Source organism: Mus musculus, chromosome 1, assembly GCF_000001635.26.
Source record: "Mus musculus strain C57BL/6J chromosome 1, GRCm38.p6 C57BL/6J".
NCBI lineage: Eukaryota > Metazoa > Chordata > Mammalia > Rodentia > Muridae > Mus > Mus musculus.
This window is the reverse complement of record NC_000067.6, coordinates 187,217,216-187,240,318: the sequence shown is the minus strand read 5'-3', so window position 1 is coordinate 187,240,318 and position 23,103 is coordinate 187,217,216. Positions and strand designations below refer to the sequence as shown.

General features: G+C 40.5%; 1 protein-coding gene across 13 annotated transcripts in view; it reads right to left on the bottom strand.

The window, feature by feature from the left end:
• Positions 1–23,103, bottom strand: part of Gpatch2 (G patch domain containing 2) — a 157,040-nt gene that overhangs the window by 131,327 nt on the left and 2,610 nt on the right. For 8 of the 13 annotated variants that reach the window (XR_003946457.1, NR_151741.1, XM_030242477.1 and 5 more), the window contains 4 exons: positions 14,100–14,816; positions 9,474–9,535; positions 7,006–7,188; positions 6,493–6,572 (listed from right to left, as the gene is read on the bottom strand). Coding sequence is in view for 11 of the 13 variants with exons in the window: in XM_006497199.4 (XP_006497262.1) it covers positions 6,493–6,572; positions 7,006–7,188; positions 9,474–9,535; positions 14,100–14,816 (1,042 nt within the window). In the remaining 2 variants the exon portion in view is untranslated. Of the gene's footprint in view, positions 1–1,579; positions 5,688–5,977; positions 6,366–6,492; positions 6,573–7,005; positions 7,189–9,473; positions 9,536–10,658; positions 10,721–14,099; positions 14,834–23,103 lie in introns of those variants that run through there. The other 5 variants (XM_030242487.1, XM_030242485.1, NM_001357647.1 and 2 more) reach the window with 4 other exon arrangements.

Sequence of the window (23,103 nt, the reverse complement as noted above, 5' to 3'; positions counted from 1 at the left end):
GTAGAAACATCCAAATCAAATTAATTTCCAGTTTAAAGTATAAACACAAACCTACTTTATAGGAATGTTAATAGTACTGACTTAAATACATCAACAGTACACAGAAAGGATCCAGCACACACTGAGCACTGTTATGTTACATGGCACACCATACTGAAACCACAAACCCAAGTTCAAACAATGGAGCCACGTCAACACTGCGTCAGGAGAAAGGCAAGCACAAGTACTTAATCTACAGAAAAATACATGTGGTCCCACTTTGTCCCATTAAGACATATGATGGATTGTCTGCATATGCTGCTTCCTAAGGAGTTCTTAAGCAAATGGAGAATACAGCACTCAGATGCAAGTCAGTGAATAAATGGGTGTACTACAATGCACTGTTAAATAAGTATGTATATCCACATTAAAAATATAATCCAAGAATATCTGTACTAATATTGATCCTTATGAGATGATATGAGGTTTACATTTTCAATGATTAATTATGTTCATTAAAATTTCACAATATATAAAATAACATGAAGTAAAAATTTAAAGCAAACAGAAAATACTAGATTTTATATGAGAAATATTAACATTTTATTAATTTGTATTTTTCTATAATACAGAACCAATTTTATCTCCAAAAATTCTAAGATTAAAATAGCTTGAAATCGAGGTTTCAAGCTGATACTGAAAAGAACATGAAATTAATATATAATTAGCATAATTAGAATATAACTTTCTAAACATACATTCTCCAAAGTCTCCAAAAAATGCTCTAGGAATACAGATTTCCAGGCAAGAAGATAATCATAAAGGATCCAGCTGCTAAAATTTCCACTAAAAAGGCTTGAATAATACTCACCTTATAATCAAAATATAGTTGCAGACACAGGCTGTGTGTTATTTTATATCACTTTAGATTTTCTGTCATAAACTCTTTTCTCTTTGACTAGTGTTAAAAAATAGTTATTTAAACCCCTTTTCTAAACGAATTCCATTTTATTTTTATTTTTTTTTTTTATTTATTTTTTTTTTTTTTTTTGGTTTTTCAAGACAGGGTTTCTCTTTATAGCCCTGGCTGTCCTGGAGCTCACTCTGTAGACCAGGCTGGCCTCGAACTCAGAAATCCGCCTGTCTCTGCCTCCCGAGTGCTGGGATTAAAGGCGTGCGCCACCACGCCCGGCACGAATTCCATTTTAAATGAGCCTTCTCAGTAAAAGGCTATAGCAGAGCCTAAATATTCCTACTTTAGAACCTTGAGAAACGGCACCACAAACACTGAGAGGACATATGAAGAGTTCCCTGTAGTAAGACGGTCACTGTCAACACAACTTCAGAAAGGAAGTACCTACAACACCTACAGCAGTTGCTCCTACAGTTGTACCTACAACAGTTGTTCCTACAGTTGTACCTACAACAGTTGTTCATGGCCAGTCCCAGCATGAACCGCCTGAAGGGCTCCTCTGCCCTTGACACAAGTTATGTATGAACAGTAATAGGACACTTTGTAGAAAGGGTTAACATGCAGGCTTTGATCATATACTTAGACTTGAAACAGACATAAGAAATCAACTCCACCACATTCTTTTTCTTTCTTTCTTTATTTATTTTTGCAAAACACTTTACATGGTCTTATAATCGCACAAAACTGGTCTTCAAGCAACTGTAAACACGGCACACAAAGCCCTCTACTTTACCACAATGTCTTACATAAGACTGATTTTCAAACACTGTGCTTTGAGATGAGTCTTTCCCTCCCACTCTTTCTGCAGTCATTACAATTTGAATAGATTCAGTGAATATTAGACCTGTTGATGATTCATTAGTTTAAAACAAAATAAAAAGAGAATTTAAAACTATTTCACCGTCAGAAAACACAAATTGGAAAACATAATTGGAATACTTAGGAGTAGAGTATTCTGAGCCAGGTATGTGGTGAACACCTTTAATCCCAGCACTGAGAAGAGGCAGGTTCAAAGCCTACATAGTTCAAAGGTTCAGGACTACATAGTGAGTTCCATGCAGCCAGGGCTACAGTGAGACTCTGTTAAAAATCAAACAAAAATGAAACAAAAAACCGAAGAGTAGGGCATTCTGGCCAAATGGACAGCTGCCCTTTAGTGAGGTTACTGAGCCATGCTGCAAGGACACTCTCCTCAAGCTAGGTTCCAGCATCATCGCTGTGTTATCGCTGCAAACTTACTTAATGAATAGTCTACACACGTCAAGAGTGCAGGCTCTATCTTCTGGGTGACTGCCTATGGTAGTTGGAATAGGCTTGCTCCAGGGGGTGGCACTATTGGGAGGCGTGGCCTTGTTGCGGAAGCGTGCCAATGTGGCCTTACGCTTGTCCTAGCTGCCTAGAAGCTGGTCTTCTCCTGTTTGTCTTCAAATGAAGATGTACAAGTTTTAGCTCCTGCAGCTCACACCTTGGTGATAATGGTCTGAACCTCTGACCCTGTAACCCAGCCCCAGTTAAACGCTGTTCCTTGTAAGAGCTGCCTTGGCCATGGTGTCTGTTCACAGCAATAAAACCCTAAGCAAGGTAAAACCCCAGCACATTCCGTATAAATAACAATTCTCCGAAAATTACATGGTAAAAGGCTGGTTAGCAGGGCACCAATAAACTGGAGTTTCTAACCAGACAACAGCAGTACTTCTTTTTGCGATTTTTGAGACAGAGTCTCATAATTGAGGCTAACCTCAAATTTGTTATTTTATCAAGGATGATCTTTAAGTCCTGAGTCTCTGGTCTCTGCCTCTCAAGTGGTGGAACTGTATATACCACCATGGCCAGACAAGTAGTTCTTCCCAACAGGAACTTCTCAAGACATATAATCTCACATATACATGGGCATACTTATTTAAGGATTAAAACTGGATTCAAACCTTGTAAACAGTGTAAAAGAATAGCTTAATGATTGGTCTGAGATGGAGGAGGCATGGAGAGACAGGCCTTAGAGCTGACCAGTTCAATTTTGAGACTTGTTAACCAAAAATTCATTCAGAACAGACTATACCATAGACAGAAGTCAGATTAAACATAAATAAGATACAAAAGGAACCCAAAGATCTATAAAATAATGTACTCTATTAAGGTAATGTCAAATTATATATGAAATATGAATTGAAAAGTTGAAGGTTAAATTCTACACTTGGATTCATGATAAGTTGCACTACCAGCTATGTTTATTATCTGCAATAACAACAGCAGTTATCACTTATTACTACATACTATGGGTCAAAGATGGACCTGAGCCTCGTTAAAGCCTGACAACACTTCTATCAAGTAAGTAGTCTATATTTAACAAAACAAGAAACTGAGGTTTACCATGTACATTCAAGCAATCCTAAGAGCCGGCATGAATTCCTAAGCACATGAGTCGCCCATCTGTGGCCCTCTGCACCAGCAGTTCTCAGGCTCCTAGTACTGCAACACTTTCTTCATGCTGTGCTGACCGACCCCATCCATGACGTTATTTTGCTGCTACTTCATAACATTATGAATCATAATGCAAATAACTGATATGCAGAGTATCTGATACCCAACCCCTGTGAAGGTCACGACCTACAGGCTAAGAACCACTGTTCTACGATTCCACTCTGTTTTCTACAAAAACTATACTCAATTTTTGTTCTTCCTTGCAGATTCTGAATCTGAAAAATTCCACCAGCTAAAATGTATTTGCAACCTGAAAGGCAATACTAAGAACTTGTGCAGATCTTCTTGGCTATGTGTACAGCTGTGGAAACTCTGAGCTGCCTCACCGAGTGAAGACTCCCAGCTGAGAACACAGACTGTCCTTTTACTGCAGAGCTGACCCAGTAACACGTGTCCTTTGCGTGACCTACTGAGTACTGGGTCACTGGCATTCTCGAGCTTTAACTAGTGAACTTACTGTTTCAAATTCAGGCCCCAAACTCAGGTTGAAAGCGGAGCCTGCCATTGTGACTAAGCATGAGAAGGTCAGTGAGCCTTGTGGACAAAATACTTGTTAGAGAATCTTTGCTCGGCCTTTTTGGTGCTATTTGCCATAAGTTTCACATCCTGAGTCAGGAATGCACAGTAAATATCTTTAAACATAAATACAATCATACCATTATGCAGCAACAGCTAATGACAAGATGGGGACCGCAGACCACCAAGAACCTAACCCTGCCAAGCCCTCAGAGTGAGACTGCACAGTCACTTGGGACAGTCACATCTCCATCAGGTTCCCCTGTCATTTCCTTCACAGACCCCCCAACATCGCTTCCCACTCAGCAGCCTCTGTCGCTGTCCTCACTAAAGGGCTGGAGCTAGACATGTTGAAATCTGCCCATGAAATGAATCTCTCAAATATACTTTGGCTTTCCCAGTGTGAATCTACGCTAAATGAATTTAATTTATTGTAAGAAATAACAGGTGCCCCTTAATGATGACTGCCTTAGCAGGTTAAAGTTTTTAAGGTAGTAAACTATGTATAAAATTAGCAAAAACAGAGAATTGAAAAATATCTGCAAAAACTGAAAATCTTACCTTTATTACTCAAGTCAGAGATTTTATTGGGAAAGAAAAATTACAGTATGTAAAACTCTAAACAAGGACAATTCAGGGTTGTGAGAAAGCAAGCCTTTAGGATGCCTCTGTTTGCAGTAAAAGTCTGGCCTAACACACTCATTCCATGTAAAACACACACAGAGTAACTCCATGAAGTGAAGCCTAATCACCTCTTTACAATTTAGCCAGGAAAGGCAGCTCGGGTATGGTGGAGCCATGTATCATCACCACCATGAAGCTAGCCTATCAGTGTAATAGCTTCTATGAAATACGACAGGGAGGCTGCAATAAGCCTAGAAAATGGCCTACAAATCCCAGCTATGCTCAAGCAAGCAATGGACCAAAAATAAAAATAGGTAAAACTAAGCCAAGAATTAGATAGCCCTCATCTAGATTCATGATTGGTGAGGCAGAGTGATAGGCTGGGCTGTGACAGTGACTCATTCAGATCTAAACGATAGTGACCACACAGAACAAACGCATTTCTGTAATTCAGTAAAAACCACACATTTTTGCTCTGAGACACAGTATTAAAATCCCTACTACAATTACTAAGAACATCTCTGCACCTTTAAACATGGAAAAGTCAGGGGCTCAACTTGCACCAAGTCACCTTTAGTATCTCCAGAGACATTGTCATACATTCCTACTTAATTTTACATCTTTCAGAACATAAAATCTGAGGTAAAAGTAATGTCAACTTTAAGTTTCCTTTCCAATGATATTTAATTTAGCCATTAAATGCTGAGCTGACAATCAAACCATACAGTACGAAAACATTAAACCATAAAGACTATCAATTATAGGAATTTTACAAAAATAGTAATCATTTTTAAAAACTCAAATGGCTCAAACTAGTAAACTGTAAGAATTACACCACCAATGAAAATGTCTGATTTCCCTCCTGATTGGTGAAAATGAGCTTATGCAAGTATTTCTAAAACTCAATGGCACACGTGGGCGGCCATCCTAAGGATGAACCAGCGTCTCCCGTCAGACGAGATGCTGAGACGCAGTTGTGCAGCACTGTTAAAACACACGGGCAGTGATCTCATAGAGCGCCAAGCCAGGCAGCTGAGACTCGTTCAAGGCTCAGATACACAGCACTGAAAACGTAAGAGCAGCTGACTCCCCGATGCTGACCGGTGTCCTCCCTGTGCTGTGTGAGAGGTAGGAGGACTGTCACAACCCAGTAAGACTGTAACAGGATTAGTACAGAACAATTGTCTAAGTATGAAGTAAACCTAATAAAACATAAAGATTATCAACCTCACCTATTACTTACATCACCTTATTCAAGAACCCTGAGTAAAACACAACTGTTTTAAATCCCACTGCTAGAGGAGACTCCTGTTAAAATAAACCATAAATGGCAATGCATCATTTCTTATTTACAAACAGATATTAAAATTGAATCTCCACCAATCATAGAAATAATAAGGAATACTTGAGTTAAATATAGTTTAATTTTCTATCTTTAGTTAGCATTTGGCAAAGCAAGCAATTCATAAATAGATCCAATGTTAAAAACCATAAAAGAAAAATGTATAAAAATATACAGTAGTTTGTAGTTTTTATCTCCCCAGGGTCAACCTACATCCCAGGGAATCCTCCCAGTCAGTTTCACTTGAGGCTAAAAGAGAGACCACCACCAATCCTGCAGCACAAACAGCCCCAGGCCTGCATCAAAGAGGCTCACACTTCAGTGTGTCCCTCCCGGGAAGAGGACAGGAGCCAGGTTCCTTCGAATGTCATTCCCCAGGTGTTCAAATGTAACTAATTTATTAGCATTAGAAGATTTGGCTTATAGGGGAATCTCACTGGTCCAGTTTGTAGCCTACAAAGAAATGGATTATTTTTAAGTATAACATTAGAATATAAATGAAGAATGGGGATGTGCCTTTTTATTCCAGAGAAATGGAAACATTTCCAAACATGACAATTCAATAAAAAAGCATGCCTACCATTGAAGGTGGAGCCCCTGAAGACTTTTTAATATTCTTTGAAGGCGTTCCATGAAGGCGACTGAGTCTAGCTTGGAAACCTGGGAATCAAACAGTCAACTGAGAAGATATGTGATCGCTGGGGCACAGAAGATCCTGTCTGTCATCAGAGAAGTAAAACTAGCCTGCTGATAGTTGTGAACACCACGGAAATTATTGGAGGAAATGTGAAATTCATACTTAAAAGAGCTGAGGAAATTCCCAGCAGGGCTCTAAGGCTCGCATTACAAAGCTAAGAACTCTCCCTCCATCCACCACCTGGTGACCTGGTGACCCTCCTCCCCACCCTGATGAGTGAATGCAGGAAGAGGGCAAGCACTTTCAATGCTGTCACAGCAGGAGATGGCTAGGGCCCAGCAAGCTTCTCTCCAGCACCTGTGTCTCTCCTGCCTCCACATTGGTCTGTCCTCCCAGTCAGTCTAGCCAGGAGGAGCCATAAGCTAACAGGAGAAGCACTCAGGGACAACTACTGACCTCCTCTGCCAGGATGGGACATGAGAGGGAAGGAGCCACTTAAGATACTCTCAAACACAGGGTCGGGCAGGTTGGTGTCCAGCTCTGCTGGCTCATCCTTTTCCCACCAGGGCACGACTCCAGCAATCCCGCACGCTCCGCCTGACTCCTTCTCATAGAACCAGTCACTCTGCTCATCATCACCTGGGAGAAGACAAAAATCCACCAGAGTCAGCGTCAGGGTCCACAGAGTCAGTTCTTCATGGCAACAGATACCTCAGGAACAGCAAGTATTCACTGCTGTTGTAAGGGGAACCTAGCAGGTCATTTACAATGACCATTAAATCCACTTAAGATCAGGGACTGGCAACGTTTTTATCTTTCTCTTAAGGGATTATTAAGAGCTATAAAGAGACAAACATATAAAAATGATTAAAGTATTGAATGTAGATAGCTTACAAAAATAAGAAACAAGGAAGATTTGAAAGTGCGCACTAACTGTGCCTAAGATCCCAAGGAGCCGCGAGTGCTGACAGTCTGTGTGACGAGAGCTTTCATTCGTAAACAATCACTGTCCCTTTTAAGGGACTTCTGATTGTGAAATCTCTTAATATTAAAATGGAAACTGCAACCATGAAGCAAAATATATGCAAAACTGTCTAAACCTTAGCTGAGGATGATATATGAGAAACAGATTTAGTTCAAATAAACGAAGTTAAAAGCAGCTGTGAAATGAGTATCACAAGACTGTTTAACTTAGAGAACTAATAAAAATATTTTGTTAAAAATTACAATTTGCAAAACAAGTATCAGTATTTCATAGGCGAGGTAAATTACAACGTCCCAGAGCAAGTCTATTAAATGCAAGCAGGGACTCACTAGAGACGACCTCCTTATATCTGCACTGCCGTTGGCACAGCACTATGCCAGGGATTGGCACAAGCCTAATCCCACGCTTTAGGGTGGCGCAGCTGGAGAATGTTTAGGCCAGCTTGTGTTATATAAACATAGAACATGTCTCAAAAAGAAAAAGGAAAACTACGCTAAAACAATGAAGTTAGTTGACTTCAGTTTTATATGATACACCACGATACTGTTAAAAAGTAAATTAAATAGTCATTAAAAGCTTGGGCAAGAGATGGTGATCGGTGAATTAAAAATCCATTGTCCTGTAACATGGAGAAAGTCACTTCTGCTCTATTAGTTCCCTCATTTAAAATAAATAAAAATCGGGAACTCATACAGTTCTTAATAAATGAAATGAAGTGAGAAGAAGGTAAATTAAATAACAGAAAATCTCCAGCAACACAAGATACAATAAAATCACAGTAACTGTTGCTATTTCTCCCTAAGTCAGGGCCTTCTAAAGAGTGCCAGGCTTGCCAACAAGTTTCTTCTTATTAAAGTTTATCATTTTATTTGATCATATCAACATCTATAAGCTGGGTAAGATCTGTACTTTAACAAAACTCAAGTCTATTACCAAGGTAGTTCTACTGGCATGCTCCTGGTGACGTGTGCACAGCAGTGAGGGGTGTGGTCCTCTCACCTGCTGTCCTCACCAAGGAGGTCTGGGGGAAAACATGAGCAATATTACTGTGCTTTTCCCTTCCCATAAAATCACTCAAGAGTCTGTAATTCAGACAATAAATGTTCTCTTCCTTTCTGTAGAACCTACTTTCTGCAGATGCCGCCTTCTTCTTCTTGTTTGATTGGTTTGTTTTTGAGACAGGGTCTCACGAAGTAGCCCTTACTGGTGTAGAATTCACAGATAATATATCATCTGCCTGCTTCTGACTCTAAGTGCTAGGATTAAGGGCATAAGCTACCATTCCTGAACTTAATATTGCACTTTTAAAAATATGATACCTCCGTGATAAGTCCACATATAGCTAACACATATGGCTAGTGCAACTCTAGGATCTGTACAATGGATGAGAAGCCGGCTTGTGTGAGGAATGAAGTCAAGCAAGGTGAGCATGGTTCCTCACTCAAAACACTGCAACGCTGAGGTCTAAAAAGATTCTGGGTTTCTGCAGGATAGAGAAGACCTCAAACAGTGTTCAACAGTGTTCAATAATGTATAATAGTGAATTAATAAAAGCCATTTAATTACATATAAGTCGGACAGTGTAAATGTGACAACAGAATAAAATGACAAACCATTACAAATCCATTTAAATGCTTACAGTTTCACAACCATTTGAAATAAGGAGGAGGATAAGAGTCAGTGTCTGACTCTCGCTACAGATTGCAAAGACTGGAGTGTGCAAAGCTTAGTGGCAAGCGCTACTTTTAGATATAGTTTGTAAGTGGGTCAGGAAGCCAAACCATCGTCTGTGGAGTATAGGAACCAGCCACTATACTAAACAGCAGTCGCTAAGTAGCATCTGTAATGCCAAGGGGTTACTGTTGGCAGCTTATACAATCACCAGCAATATGCACAGCTTTCAAATGGAGTTTTTCAAAGGGGATCCATGTCTCAGTACCTTGTCTTCCCTCATCGTTGGTGAACAAGCCCGCGTCAGTGCTGCTGAGACTGCTGGTGTCACTACAACCAGGAAAAGAAGACAAATGAAGCACATCAAACAAGCACTGGTCCTTGGCGCTCAAGCTTTAAAGACGCAGCAGCTCAGAGACGGACCTGAGCCTGACAAAGGTCTGAGAGAAAATAACGTTTCTTTTTCTTTTCCTTTTCTTTTTGCTTTCCTTTTCTTTTTTTCCAAATCAAAACTTCAACTATCCCAGTTCCACTAACTACAGAACACATTATTTTTGGCACACAAAAAAAAGCCCAGGAGTCTAATGAGACCTAGACAGTAAGTGGATGTGACTGCAGAGTGCTGACTTGGGGACACAGTCTATTGCCTGTTCTCATCAAAGGCTCACTGCTCCCTTTCTGCTGTGCTGTGTGATTCAGCTCAAGCCGCAGCTCAATAAGATGGGAAAGTCGCACCCGTCGCAGGCCAAGACTCAGCACAGAAACACTGGGCCAATGTGAAATGACTTCCCTAACCACATTTGTAAATACTCTAGAAAAGCTGCTCTGAGAATTTCCCATCAACCCTATCGCTTCCCAAAGAGACAAGGTCCATGCTAGTGGCCGTGCCATGGCACAAAGTCAAGCCAATAGTAAGAAAGGTTCTTGTTTTTCTGCATAAACTAAAGAACAAGATAGGGGTTCAAATTTAATATGGAAGTTCAAATAAATAACATATACTCCAAAAAGAACACAACATCACTATGGTTCTAATGGAAACAATATATATATGTCAGGCCAGTTAAGTGAAAATATATAGAAAATAAGATCAAATCCTGAAAAGCTTGGCCTCTGAGAAAACTGTTATTCTAAAAGCGCTTATGTGCCTGCTTGATTTTAACCAATCAAGAAATAGTCACTGGTGACCTTTTAAATTAAAATAGTCTTTTTTAAAAGTATTTATTTGGGATTGGTGAGATGGCTCAGCAATTAAAAAAAACTGGCTGCTCTTCCAGAGGACCTGCGTTCAATTCCCAGCACCCACTTAGCAATTCACTACTGTTTGTTAACTCCTGTTCCAAGAGATCCAACACTCTCACTCAGACATACATGCAGTCCAAACACCAGTGTACGTAAAATAGAAATAAATCACTTTTTAAAGTATTATTTGTGTGAGTGTGTACACGTGCTATACCTGAAGATTCTGTCCATGGGGACAGCTTATGGAGTCAGCTCACCCCTTCTTCCACGGGAGTTCTGAAAGCCAAACGCAGAGCATCAGGCCTGGTGAGTGCCTTGACTCTCCAGCCCAAAATAAAAAACATAAAACAATGTAGCCTAGCTGATTAAAAACCAGGCACATTAGCCTGTTTTAAAATATTATATTTATGAAGAAAGTCACTGCTAAGACTTAAATCCACATTAAAACTATCAGTTTATATAAACTTTTCAAAAATAAACTAATGAAAGTTATAAGAATTTGTCGAGACTCATTTTTTAAACTTTCTTCTAATTGACTAAGTTTCCTATACAACAATATTCCTAAGGAACTGATGGCACGCCATCCCATTTACAACACACACAGCTTTGCTTGAAAATGATGACCTCATGAGTGTGACCTCCCTCCTACAAGGAGAGGCTCTCAGAAGTCTGACCTCCCTCCCTCCATGTAGGCAAGGTCCAAACTGCTATTCCTACTCTTCCTGTTTTCCTTCAACTCTGTCCTTAACACACCTCAGGCACAAGACCTCTTCTGAAACCCCCAAGAGAAAAATGTACTTACAACTCAGAACCCCTCAGATTCTCCAAAGACAGACTCTCTGTGCAATGCCCCGGCAGTCTAGTGTAGCACTTCATAATGAGAGCTGTCATATTTCCCCATTAGACCAATGCTTACTAAATACGAGCCAGGTTAAGCCTGACCACAGACCGCAAGTATTTTACAGCCTGCAAACAGTGAGTTCACTCACTGTTTCTGCTGTCATAGTCTGCTGGGTTCTCTAATCTGATCTACACACAACCAGTTCACCTTTTCACAGGTTAAGCACAATACACAGAAACAGAAAAAAGCCATTTTAAACAAAAAACAAACAGTGATTCTAATAAAACACATTGTATTCTTTAACTGTGGTAACATGTATATCAACAGTGAAAGGGAACGGACTCAGAGGATAAGAATGTGAGAGGGGAACTCTGCAAACTGCCTTAGCTCTCCCTCCAAGGAGCGCGCTCCATCTGTCCACAACATGACGATCTAACCACGTGCGGAAAGACCAGTCGTTAGTGATCCTCGCTCTCTACTGAGGTACTTTTTATGGACACATAAAATAATTCTATTGTGTTACTGATACCTTGCCAGTTGCTACAATACTTCCTTGTTGCTATGATCATTAAACAAGAAGAACGTAACAAGCAAGACTTTTCATTTCCAGCAGCTAGACGACATGACAATCCACCTGTAAGGACAGTTATCTCTTCTCCTGTTTGGAAATGATTTTTATAACTACCGTTCAGATGAGCATATATTCCATGAGAAGTATATATATATGAATATTAATCCCTTTCCCTATGAATAAAATCCAGCATCATCTGAGAGCACCAGCCTTCCAAATACAGCTTTAGACACCTGCAAGCACTGTCTGCAAGCACATTCAGACTCTACCCTCCACTGTATGGACTGAGGTCAATCAAAGGTCACGAGAACACTCCTGTCAAGACTATGTTGTGCTAAGTTTCTTCACTGCCAAAAATTCCCATTTCCTTTATGATGAAATATGAACACCCTAGCACACAGGCCTTAGAGAACCACTGCTGCGGTAGCCTCAGATCCTCTACATCCTTGTAGCATGAGCTGCAGACATTTCACCCTACACAGGTCTCTGACAGTCATGCCACTTCCTTGCTGGCTCTCCAGTCCTCCCTTGTCTGAACAAGTCTTAGCTCTCGCTTTGAAACACAGCTCCTATATGAAGGCATCACTCATAGAGAGCATGCCATTCTCAGTATTAGCTTGTATGCCTACCGCAGCCGAGGAACAAGCTGGATAGTCTGTTGTTAGTCTTTGAGCCACCTGTGCACAGTGCAGTAGTAGTTAATCAAATGTTTGCCAAACGCATACATATGCACACACGCACACAAACACACACACACACAGTTCTCGTAATATAAATCAAATCCAAGAAAATATCAACCTTCTTAAAATGGAAACCTGTAGGAATCGACACCACCTTAACCAGGTAGCAATCCTTCTATAGAAGAAATTGTACTGAGCCCTTCAGCAGCAGCAGAAAACTGATATAAAGAAAAGTTTAGGATTCAGGGAAAATGTAGTTTCAATTATTTGATTTTAAACATATTTAAACTATAAACCTGAGATGTGAGCAACTGAGAAACTTAATATCCCTGATAATGATTTTTTGTTGTTGTTGAAAAAATAAGAAATAATGTGAAAAGATTTGGCCTCATTATGCTTCCAGGATGGGAAGAGTAACAAGTAGATCACTAACCAGAGGCATAGAAAACAAGAGGGAGGGGCTTTCAAAATCGGCCATCAGAGCAGGTGAGCCAACCCCTCCTCTGTCCCACCACTGCCACACCACAGCAATGAGCAACAGCACTAACTGCTCTTGGCTGTGAGGTCCTCAGACACAAGGGCTCAGTACTAGAATGCAACCAACCCTGTTCCTGTGCAAAAACAACTTTCTGAAAAGAAACAAACTTTTTGCTTTACTTTTAAAGGAAAAACTATGTAAACAGTAAACTGTCTAATAAAACTATCATTAACTCAACCTGGGTTCTTATCATAACCACAGTCACACAAACACACACGAGTATCCAAAGGCTACAATTACCAAGGTTGAAATGAGGCCAATTTTAATTAAATTAAATTAAAATTAAAACTCAGACCCTTTCACCCGCACCATTTTCCTCTGGCTCTAAGCAATGTAAGGGCGCGAGCTGGACACACGCGCACCCTGGCTGCTCTTACAGGCAATGAGTTGGGTAAACGGCAAAGGCTCACTCTCTGACTCGCAATGAGCATGTGGCAATTAGATAAAAGACAGTCTGCTTCCTGAGACGGACAGAAAGGAATGCTACAAATTCCATTTCTCTAAGGGCCAGGATCAGCTGCTTCCATACCGTAATAAATCAGGTGTTTACATTTCATAAGTGATCAGAATCCCGTGGCAAGCTATAGATCAACACACCAAGCCCCACGCAGCACAAGGTCTGACCTCTGAACAGCAGGAAACAGAATCCTGACTACACACCCTAAAATGCTCCAAAGGCCACAGCTCCCTAACTACACAGTGAGCTACCCTACAGCACTGTTATTCAACAGCATACCCTTTCCCACAGTAGAGCAACTTTCTTACTTTGCAGCTGGAAATCCAGACAATTATAACAGTCAGCACTGCATAAATCAAATGAGTGATTCTGCTTTGTGTGAAAATGCTACAAAGTATAAAGACATACAAGCCTAGCTACAAAGTAATATCACCATCATGTGGCAACTTCTAACTATCTGAAACAGAATTCAAACAGGAAACACCACACTGAGCCCAGGCCTGCAGCCAGCCATTCTCATGGGGGAAGGAGGAGGAGGAGGAGGAAGAGGAGGAGGAGGAAACGTCACCTTTCGCTCCTGAGCTCATCCGAGGCTTTCTGTTCCTCGTACTCCATCCTGTCCTTGTTGGGCTGGCTTCTTTCTTCACTCTCCAAAACTCCTCCTTCCTCCTGGGTTTTCGGTCCTGGCCTAATCCCTTTCAACTTCCTTTTCTTAACTTTCTTCCGGGTAAACTCTGGATACTGGCTGGCTCTATCATTGTCCATGTCCTGATCTCTGCAGCCTTCTGGCAGCTGGGTCATTGTCCTTTTGCTGGAGACGTCCTGCGGGAGATCCACGGCCATGCGCTTCACCTTCCTCCTCCGGCGCAGCGTTCTGTTCCCAAGGCTGTCCACGGCAAAGTCAGACTCGTGCCACAGAAGCCGCTTACCTCGAACGCTGCTGCTTAGGTTTGAAGATGGCCTCCGCTTCGCCACTAACATCTGGTCATCAGAGTCACTGCGGTCCTTTTTATTATTGCTGTGCTTCTCTCTATAGTCCTTACTTGGTTCTTCTAAACTAGAATCAGAGCCTTCACTTAAGCAGTGGCCTGTCTCCCACGGGTGGTGAACATTGTAGGATCTCCGCTTCCTCCCTCTCCTTTTCCGGGCCTGGCGTTTCAGAGGGCAAGACAGATTTCGAGAATGTTCTCCAGTTTCAGCAAATCCACCTCGGGCTTGCTCAGAGCTCTCTTCCAGTGCAGAGACAAGATCGTGAACAAGCTCTTCCATTGTTCGACTGAAATGCCTATATGTTTTAGAGAACAAAAAAAAAAAAAAAAAAAAAAATAAAGTCACTCAGTATTAACCTAGTTTTCCACAAAAGCAATTCACTCTAAATACGGGTATAATTAATATTCTCCACAAGATGTCTAAAAGGAATATGATTGAACTATTCAAAGGATGACAGCTTCAATCTGATTCGTGTAAGTTTCTGTGGATTTTTTTTTTTAATTTACCATAGGAATGGCTAGGTATGAAGGTACATGCCTATCTATGATCCCAGCACTAAGGAAGCTAAGACAGAAGTATCATATTTGTGTTTGAAGTCAGTCTGGAATACAAAGCAGACCCTGTCTCAAAAGATAAATTCCCAACATTGGAATCTCTTCAAGGCAGTACCCGTTGGTGGTGGACGTGGGGCCAGAAAGTTGAGTTCTGGATGCACAAGCATAAAGGATCTACATTTATATCCCCGGCACCCATGGAAAAGCTGGGCATGGGGTACATCCGTCGCCCCAGCACGTGGGTAGAGACAGGCGGATCCTGGAGACTCACTGGTTGTACTCTAGGTTGGATAACAGACTGCCTCAAAGAATAAGGTAGGGAAATGACTGAGGAAGACCATTAGAAGTCAGTCTCTGACATTCGCATGCAACATGGGTGAACACGCCCAAAACACACACACACAGGATGCCAGTATTTTTACATGATTATTATGTAATCATAGAAAACATTTTTCTACATAAATCACTGTTCCTCTGTCCACACCTGCCCCTTCTCTAAAATCAACTGCCTTACAATTTTCTCAGTCCCTTCCCTACCCACTAATTCCACTAAGTAAAGAAGGCCCACAATCTACCTCCCATACCCTTTACCTCATCACAGCGGTATTTCCAAATCAGATACAAAAAGCTACCAATCTGCGGGCATACCTTTAGGCCACTAAACAATCATAGCAAGCGATGTAGAAACCGTATTCCATTCCAACCGGAACCTGAGGGGTCTGCAGGGCCATCACTAACACACTCTGAAGCAGCCTGTGAATCAGTCTTCTTGTCAGCGACACCAGCAAGTAGACAGCTGGGAGCTTTACTAACTCAGGTTCTCTCCGCACTCAGTCCTCAATGGAGTTACGTTAGTTGGTGTGACAATCTTTAAATGGCCCAGGTGCTTCACACGGGTACCTTCCTTAGGAAAACCGAGGCTTGTCACGTCTCAAATTAAGTTTGACAGGCACCCAGGGCACCAAAATATTCCAACAGCCTTCTAGAAGCCCATAGCGCCTGTAGAGATTATAAGAGGGGTGGGCACACTTTTTTTGCAGAGGGTTAGGTTACAAATATTCCAGGCTGTGTAGGCCACACAGTCTCTTATCAGTGGACTTCTCACTATAAGTAGTCATAAATAAATGAGTTCCGCTAGGTGGTTTTCTTTCATTTTTGAATAAAATCAGGTGGGATCCAAGCAGTCTTTTGTTGTTGTTGTTGTTGTTGCTGGGTTTTTTTTTTTTTTTCCGACTTTTCAATTTTTCAAGACAGGGTTTCTCTGTATAGCTCTGGCTGTCCTGGAACTCACTTTGTAGACCTTGGTCTAGATAGTCTCGACTTACGTACAATCTCTATCATCTACGTATTTTAAGCTTTAGAGAGTCCCCTACGACAGTTTGTAACTTTTTAATTTTCATTTAAAACCTAAGGACATACATGGTGATTTAATGTGTTGGTATTTCCAATCCTACACATATCATCTAAAGGTTGAGTGTTTAGTACCTGCTAATATGTAAACTATATTACCTCACTGCATTCCCACACAACTCTAGGGTAACAAGCAAATAGAAACGGCAAGAGAGCGGTCGCTGTGACCTATCTAAGTGTACATAGGGTTTCAAGTCCTAGCAACCGATTCCAGAGCACCAGTGCTCATCAGGGGCAGGCAGAACAGCTGCCACAATTCCTCCATCCACGCTGTGTAACTTTCTTTCACTACTTTCACTTTTAAGACAGGCTTAATGCACAATATAAAAGTCAAAGGCTACTAGGTAAACTGTTTCAGCAGAAAGAGATCTAGAAAGCCTAAATCAACACAAGATGCTGGGCAGCAAGGCTGGCTGAGTCAATCCTGAGGCAGGGAATGAACGCAGCTCCAGCCCCATCTCCTCACAATCTGAATAGAGAAACAAAACAATCCACAACAGTTTTCAGACACAAGGTGATACAAACATGTATTTTAAACAAACTCTCAAAATCTTGAGCTTTCTCTCTCCCTTCAAAAGGCTGATTCAATATGTAACTTTAGTTTTGTTTCACTGCCCTGTTAGGACAGGCCTAACAGCCAGCCCGGCCCACAGGGTGAGTTTTACAGCCAGGGCTATACTGAGACACCTGCCAAAAAATAAAAAAATAAAATAAAATAAAAAAGAAAGAAAAGACAAGACAAGACTTACCATCCAAACACCTACACTTCTCACACAAAGCGGCTAACAAGCCAGTGGGAGCTATAACCTGACTATGTGATGAGCAGGAGCTATAACCCTGACTGTGTGATAAGCAAAATAGATCTTTTATGTGTTAATAACTATTTGTTTTCTCTTAATGCAACTAATAACATGTTCTTTTCCTTTAAAACTAGCTCTCTGAAGAATGTAATCTGAAAAGCCTATTATCTCTGAATATAAGAGTACATTTTAAAACAAAATTCACTTAAAGATGGTTTTATATGCATTAAAATTAAGACCCTTTCTCTAAAAAGTTCTATCATTGGTTCAGGAATAACTGCTTTTTGAAGACAAAAATGGTCTTATCACTGAGTGAACAGATAGTTCAAAATTACATGTTAAGACATGAAATTAATAAATAAGTCTCCAAGTAAAATCCTAGTTTATTTTAAAGGCAGTCTGGTGAGCCACCTCAGATGAGAAAAGGCAGCGGTTTTGATATCTCTTTTCCATGAGGTTCCCCCAAAGCCTGACCCTCATGAGAGCTATCCTCAGCTAGAGAGCTTGCACACAGGCACACACTACCATGCCTGAGTTAGTCAGTGTTCTTAATGTTACAGTAGGATAATGGACCCATTTAGTCCACTGAAACATGACACTCATCAAATGTTTTTTAAACATTCTCATTTACTTTTATGTTATGTATTAGTGTTTTGCCTACATGTATGTCTAAGGACTTCATACAGTGTGTAAGAAAGCCAGAAGGAGAAGTTGGGGATTCCTGTGAGAATGGAGTTACAGGTGGTTGTGAGCTGCCATGTGGGTTCCTAGGCATTGAACCTGTGTCTTCTGGAAGAGTTGCCAGAGCTCATAACTGCTTTGGCATCTCTTCAGCTCTTCACTGACTAATTTTTATTGGAAAAGAATTTCAATAATTAGTAAGATTTAACAAAATGTTTAACATGACCAAGAATGAAAGCAAATTTTCTTAGAATCTCAATTTCTAGTGTTTCTCTCAATAAAATAAAATATTTTAACTAGATGAATTGTATGGTATCATTCAAGTATGAACTAACTAAAAATTAGAGGCGAAATTAGAGGTGAAACTGCAGAAATACAGAAAAAAATATATTTAATATAATCGATTCTGGATTCAGTCGTTTTTCACCCCTAATTTGGTCTGACTACTCCACAACTCAATTCCAAGAAAAGCCCTATGGAAGAGCCAACAATACTAGTCAGTTAGCAACAATACTAGTCAGTTAGCAACAATACTAGTCAGTTAGCAACAATACTAGTCAGTTAGCAATAATACTAGTCAGTTAGCAACAATACTAGTCAGTTAGCAACAATACTAGTCAGTTAGCATCAACTTGCTTCACTTACATCTTCCAGGTAAAAGGGCATGCACTGGACGGAGAAAACCTAACAGAGCATGCACCAACAGCTCATGGATCGCCTTTGACCCAGCAGGTCACTGTCATATCATTAGACCACCCTACTAAGATACTTTATCGTAAACATATTTATTTTCTTGTAAAAGTCCTTCCCTTGTAGAGGAGAAATGAAGAAATGCAAGGCTTACTGAACTGCCAGAGTTTTAATCTGAGTGACTATAAACTCAGTGAACATACCACTTGAGCTGTCTTTATTCACATATGACGTCTCTTCATTTGGCCCTCATTAGAAATGAAATCTTAGGAGACAGTCGTGGGATGAAGTCCAAAGCGTCAGCTCAGCGATGGCTTAGAGTCCTGCTACAGTCACAGACTTTATCAAGGAAGTGAGCACCCTGGAAGGCAGGGTTGGGTTATGCTGAGCAATGTTAAATGTATTTGCTCCAAGATTTGATGAGCCAGTTGTTTTCACAATGTAGAACTTCAAATCCGGTTTGCTTTCATGTTCTTTAGGCACTATTAATAAACTGCCATCTTTCAATTCCTTACCAGTATTTCCAAAAAGTGATTTTCCTAAAAAAACTGCATGCCAGTTCGGAAGACGGATGAAAGGAACAGAACACAGCATGAAGAGGCCTTTCTTCTCCCCAAAGATCAATGTTTTCTGAAAGAACTTCGGAGCTGCCCTTAGTCCTAACGTCCTGCTTATGTCTTCCCAGGACTGAGACTTGACAGGTAACACCTCCTCCCCGCCCCTGCTTCTGAGACTGATCTGGCTACTCTTTAACTCATGCCATGGCACTCCAATCATGTAAGGGGAGTAAGAAAAACGAGAACCCAGAAAACAGGTACCCCTAACTCTGATAACTATTTTACTAATAACTATTGTTTCTGATGCTTCTATATCCAGCAACTGTTATTCCTAAGAGGCAGGCAGAGACCGTTTTTCAGGAATATTTTTTTGTGTTTCCTGGATACTTGTAAAAACATCAGTGTAACAAGAAAATATTTAAATGTGTATCTACTGAATGAACCCAGCAGCTAATTAAAAAACAAAATTCTTCCAAATAGAACTAAACAGTTTATCAATATTTGAAAAGAGAAAAACAAAATCAAATACAATTTATCACCTAGTTCATAATCATACTCCCACTGTGAGTTTTCTGAAACATGGACTCTTTCTCCTGCTAAGTTTATCTACTTCATTAATGGCAACTAAATGTAAAATACACTTGCTAAGTCCAACCAAAGTTGGCCTTCACAATTTTAAGGAAGGTAAACCGTTTCTGTCTTAGACTGTACATCAGTAGTTTCCAATTGTCCTAATACTACAACCCTTTCATACAGTTTCTCATGCTCTAGTGACCCCTCAACCATAAAATAATTTTCATTACCATTTCTTAATTTTACTGCTGCTATGAATCATAATGTAAACATCTGATATGCAAGATATCTGATATGTGACCCCTGTAAAAGGGTCATTTGATGTCCCAAAGGGGTTGCCACCCACAGGCTGAAAATCACCGGCCTACAAAGTACAAGTTCAGTGTGCACATAGCCAAGGACTGCAGCGTTGATGAAGGCACAGCACGTGATGACCACTCGCAAACAGGAACACAGCGACAGAGCTATATGCTTCCACATCATGTAACTACTACATTTTATTTAAGATTTAAAAAGAAAAGGTTGTTTACGAAAGGCTATTTGGTCTTCTAAATATACAGCAAAAGTATATAAATATAAATATGCACCAAAAGTACAGAATACTAATAACGTGGACTATGGCACTGAGTAAACACACATAAATAGTAAGAGAGCCATACCACGGGGAAGGTCTACATTTTAAGACTAGTCAAAAAAAATATATATATATATATATGATCTATAAGATACATCTTAAATGTTAAAATTTCTGATGCTCAATGGAACTTAAAATGTATCTTCCTTAATCATACTCTAGTCATCAAATGAGTCTTTGTCTCAAGCAAAAGCTGGAGAGTGGCTCAGTGGTCAGATACCTGCCTTGCATGCTCAAAGCTCTGTGGTCCCCACCACCACAACAACGGAATGGGTTTGACATAGCCATTTACTAAAGGGCTGCATCTTGGGAGGGAGGGAGGGAGGGAGGGCTCAGCATCAGTTAAGCATCCTTACCACCTTTCCAGAAGACCCAAGTCTGGTGTCCAGCACTCAGGTAACACAGCTTACACCCACCTAGATCTCCAGCTCGGTGGGTAAGGAGAGGCAGGGGATCCACAACCTTTTCTGACCTCCTTCACACACACACTGAAAACCTGGATCTTCAAAACCAAAAAAGAAACAATATGTCTTATGGCCTGGTCTAGTGGACCTTGCCTGTGAACTCAGCACTTAGGGAAGCAGAGGCCGAATTCCCTCAGATGTTGAGGCTACCCCTGAGCTACAGAGTTGAGAGCCTGACTTTAATGCATCTGATTCCTGCTTTAATACACAGATATAAATAAGAAGAGAGATAGAGAGAAGAATCTTTCTTCCCCTCTAGGAATCACAATCTTCTCTAACAAACAGGGGAATCCATTCCCCCTACTCGTGCCAAACGCTCCCCTGACTGCATCCAGTTATCCTATCTGCTGGAAGCTACAGCTCTGTCACTTTGCCACCAGGGACATCTGAGGAAACCACTTCCTTTCCTCTTTACACTAGAAAAATTTTAGTCGGCTGACCAGTAAGTTTAAAAAGAAAAAGAAGGAGGAGGAGGAGGAGGAGGAAGAGGAGGAGGAAGAAGAAGAAGAAGAAGAAGAAGAAGAAGAAGAAGAAGAAGAAGAAGAAGAAGAAGAAGAAGAAGAAGAAGGAGGAAGACCATTTCTTGATTTTGTTTCTTCATTTAATGACTGACTTCAAGAGACAGCCAAACTTTTCTCACTGCCTCTGCTTTCAAAATGTAAATTAGTTTTTTAATGCCTAGATGAAATGTAGTCAGAATATAAATCAAACAAGATCAAAAAAAAAAAATTTTAAAAGTAAATCATCCTGTCAACAAGTTTTGGCAGGGTAAACGATGTCTTGATTATACATGATAACTACACAGCAAATATTTACTGAATATATATCCTGAATTCCTAGGTTAGGACCATGAAAACAGCTAAGATTTAAATGTAAGTCCCTAGCATATGTATAACCAGATGACAAGAACATGTAGGACATGCAAACCAAAGAGAGAATGTGATATTACTGAAATCTTCAGAAAATAAGGATTTTAACTTTTCTGCTATGTGAATAAGACAGACTAATAGTTTACATAAAGATGAAAATGAAAGCAAATTAGCAAAGCTTAAAAGTCTCCAGCTTGACACACGACGGATGCTAAGAAGCTCCCCACAAGTATTTGCGCCAAATTATACTGTCTACTGCTTTGATCTTTAACTGAAGGAATATGTAGAATCAAGCAAAGCTAACAGTATAGGAGACTGAGTTCCAGACCCTAACCAATCAGAAAACAAACAAACCCCAGCTACTCAAGACAAGCAGTTTTTATTATTCCAGATGTAAAAAAAAAAAAAAATCAAGAATGAAATTGCAGAGGCAAAGGTCCAGATCGCATTTCAATGGCTTTTTATTGTTGTTAAAACAAAACACAGTTAAAAATGGGGGGGGGCTATCTAGGAAATTACAGGCTAGTCTACAAATCTGGGTGTCTGTTTTCTAATTCATAGATGTCTAGAGATACAACCTTAGTCAGACAGAACTTGAGTACATTAGGGCGATGGGGAATTTAAGTACACTAGGATCATACTGCAGATCGCTTAGAGTAGTTATTTAAATTATCTTCGCCTCTGCTGTCACCTTATCTAGGCCATAAAAAATGTATGGTGCCAATCACTGAGGATTTACATAAGATGGCATACACAGATAGAACCAAGGCCAGTTAACTACTTAGTGGTAGCAACAGCCAATAGCATGGGGATTTCACAACCTGGATAAAAGAATCGTGAAAGGCATTTCAAAGAATGAAACAAAAAAACTGTATTAAGAAATATCAAAGCCTGGGCAAGGCAGCACGTGCCTGTAGTTCCTGTACTGGGGAGGCTGAGACAGGACAACTTCTAGGAGGAAATCAGCCTGGGCTATAGAGCAAAATTCAGCCTCAGAAAGGGAAAGAGAGCCAAGAGGAAAGGGAGATTGCTGGTGAAGAAGGGAAGGCAGGAGGGGAAGACAACAGTGGACTGGCATGCACACTAACTAGAAAAGAAAGGTCCTGGTTTTGTGTAACACGCTTCTTCGGACAGTTAAGACTCATTTTAAGGTGGCCAGTGGTGGCACACACCTTTGATCCCAGCACTTGGGAGGCTGAGGCAGGCAGATTTCTGAGTTCAAGGGCAGCTTGTTCTACAGAATGAGTTCCAGGACAGCCAGAGCTACACAGAGAAACCCTGTCTCAAAAAAAACCAAAGAGAGAGAGAGAGAGAGAGAGAGAGAGACTGACTCATTTTAAGACTTTCTTT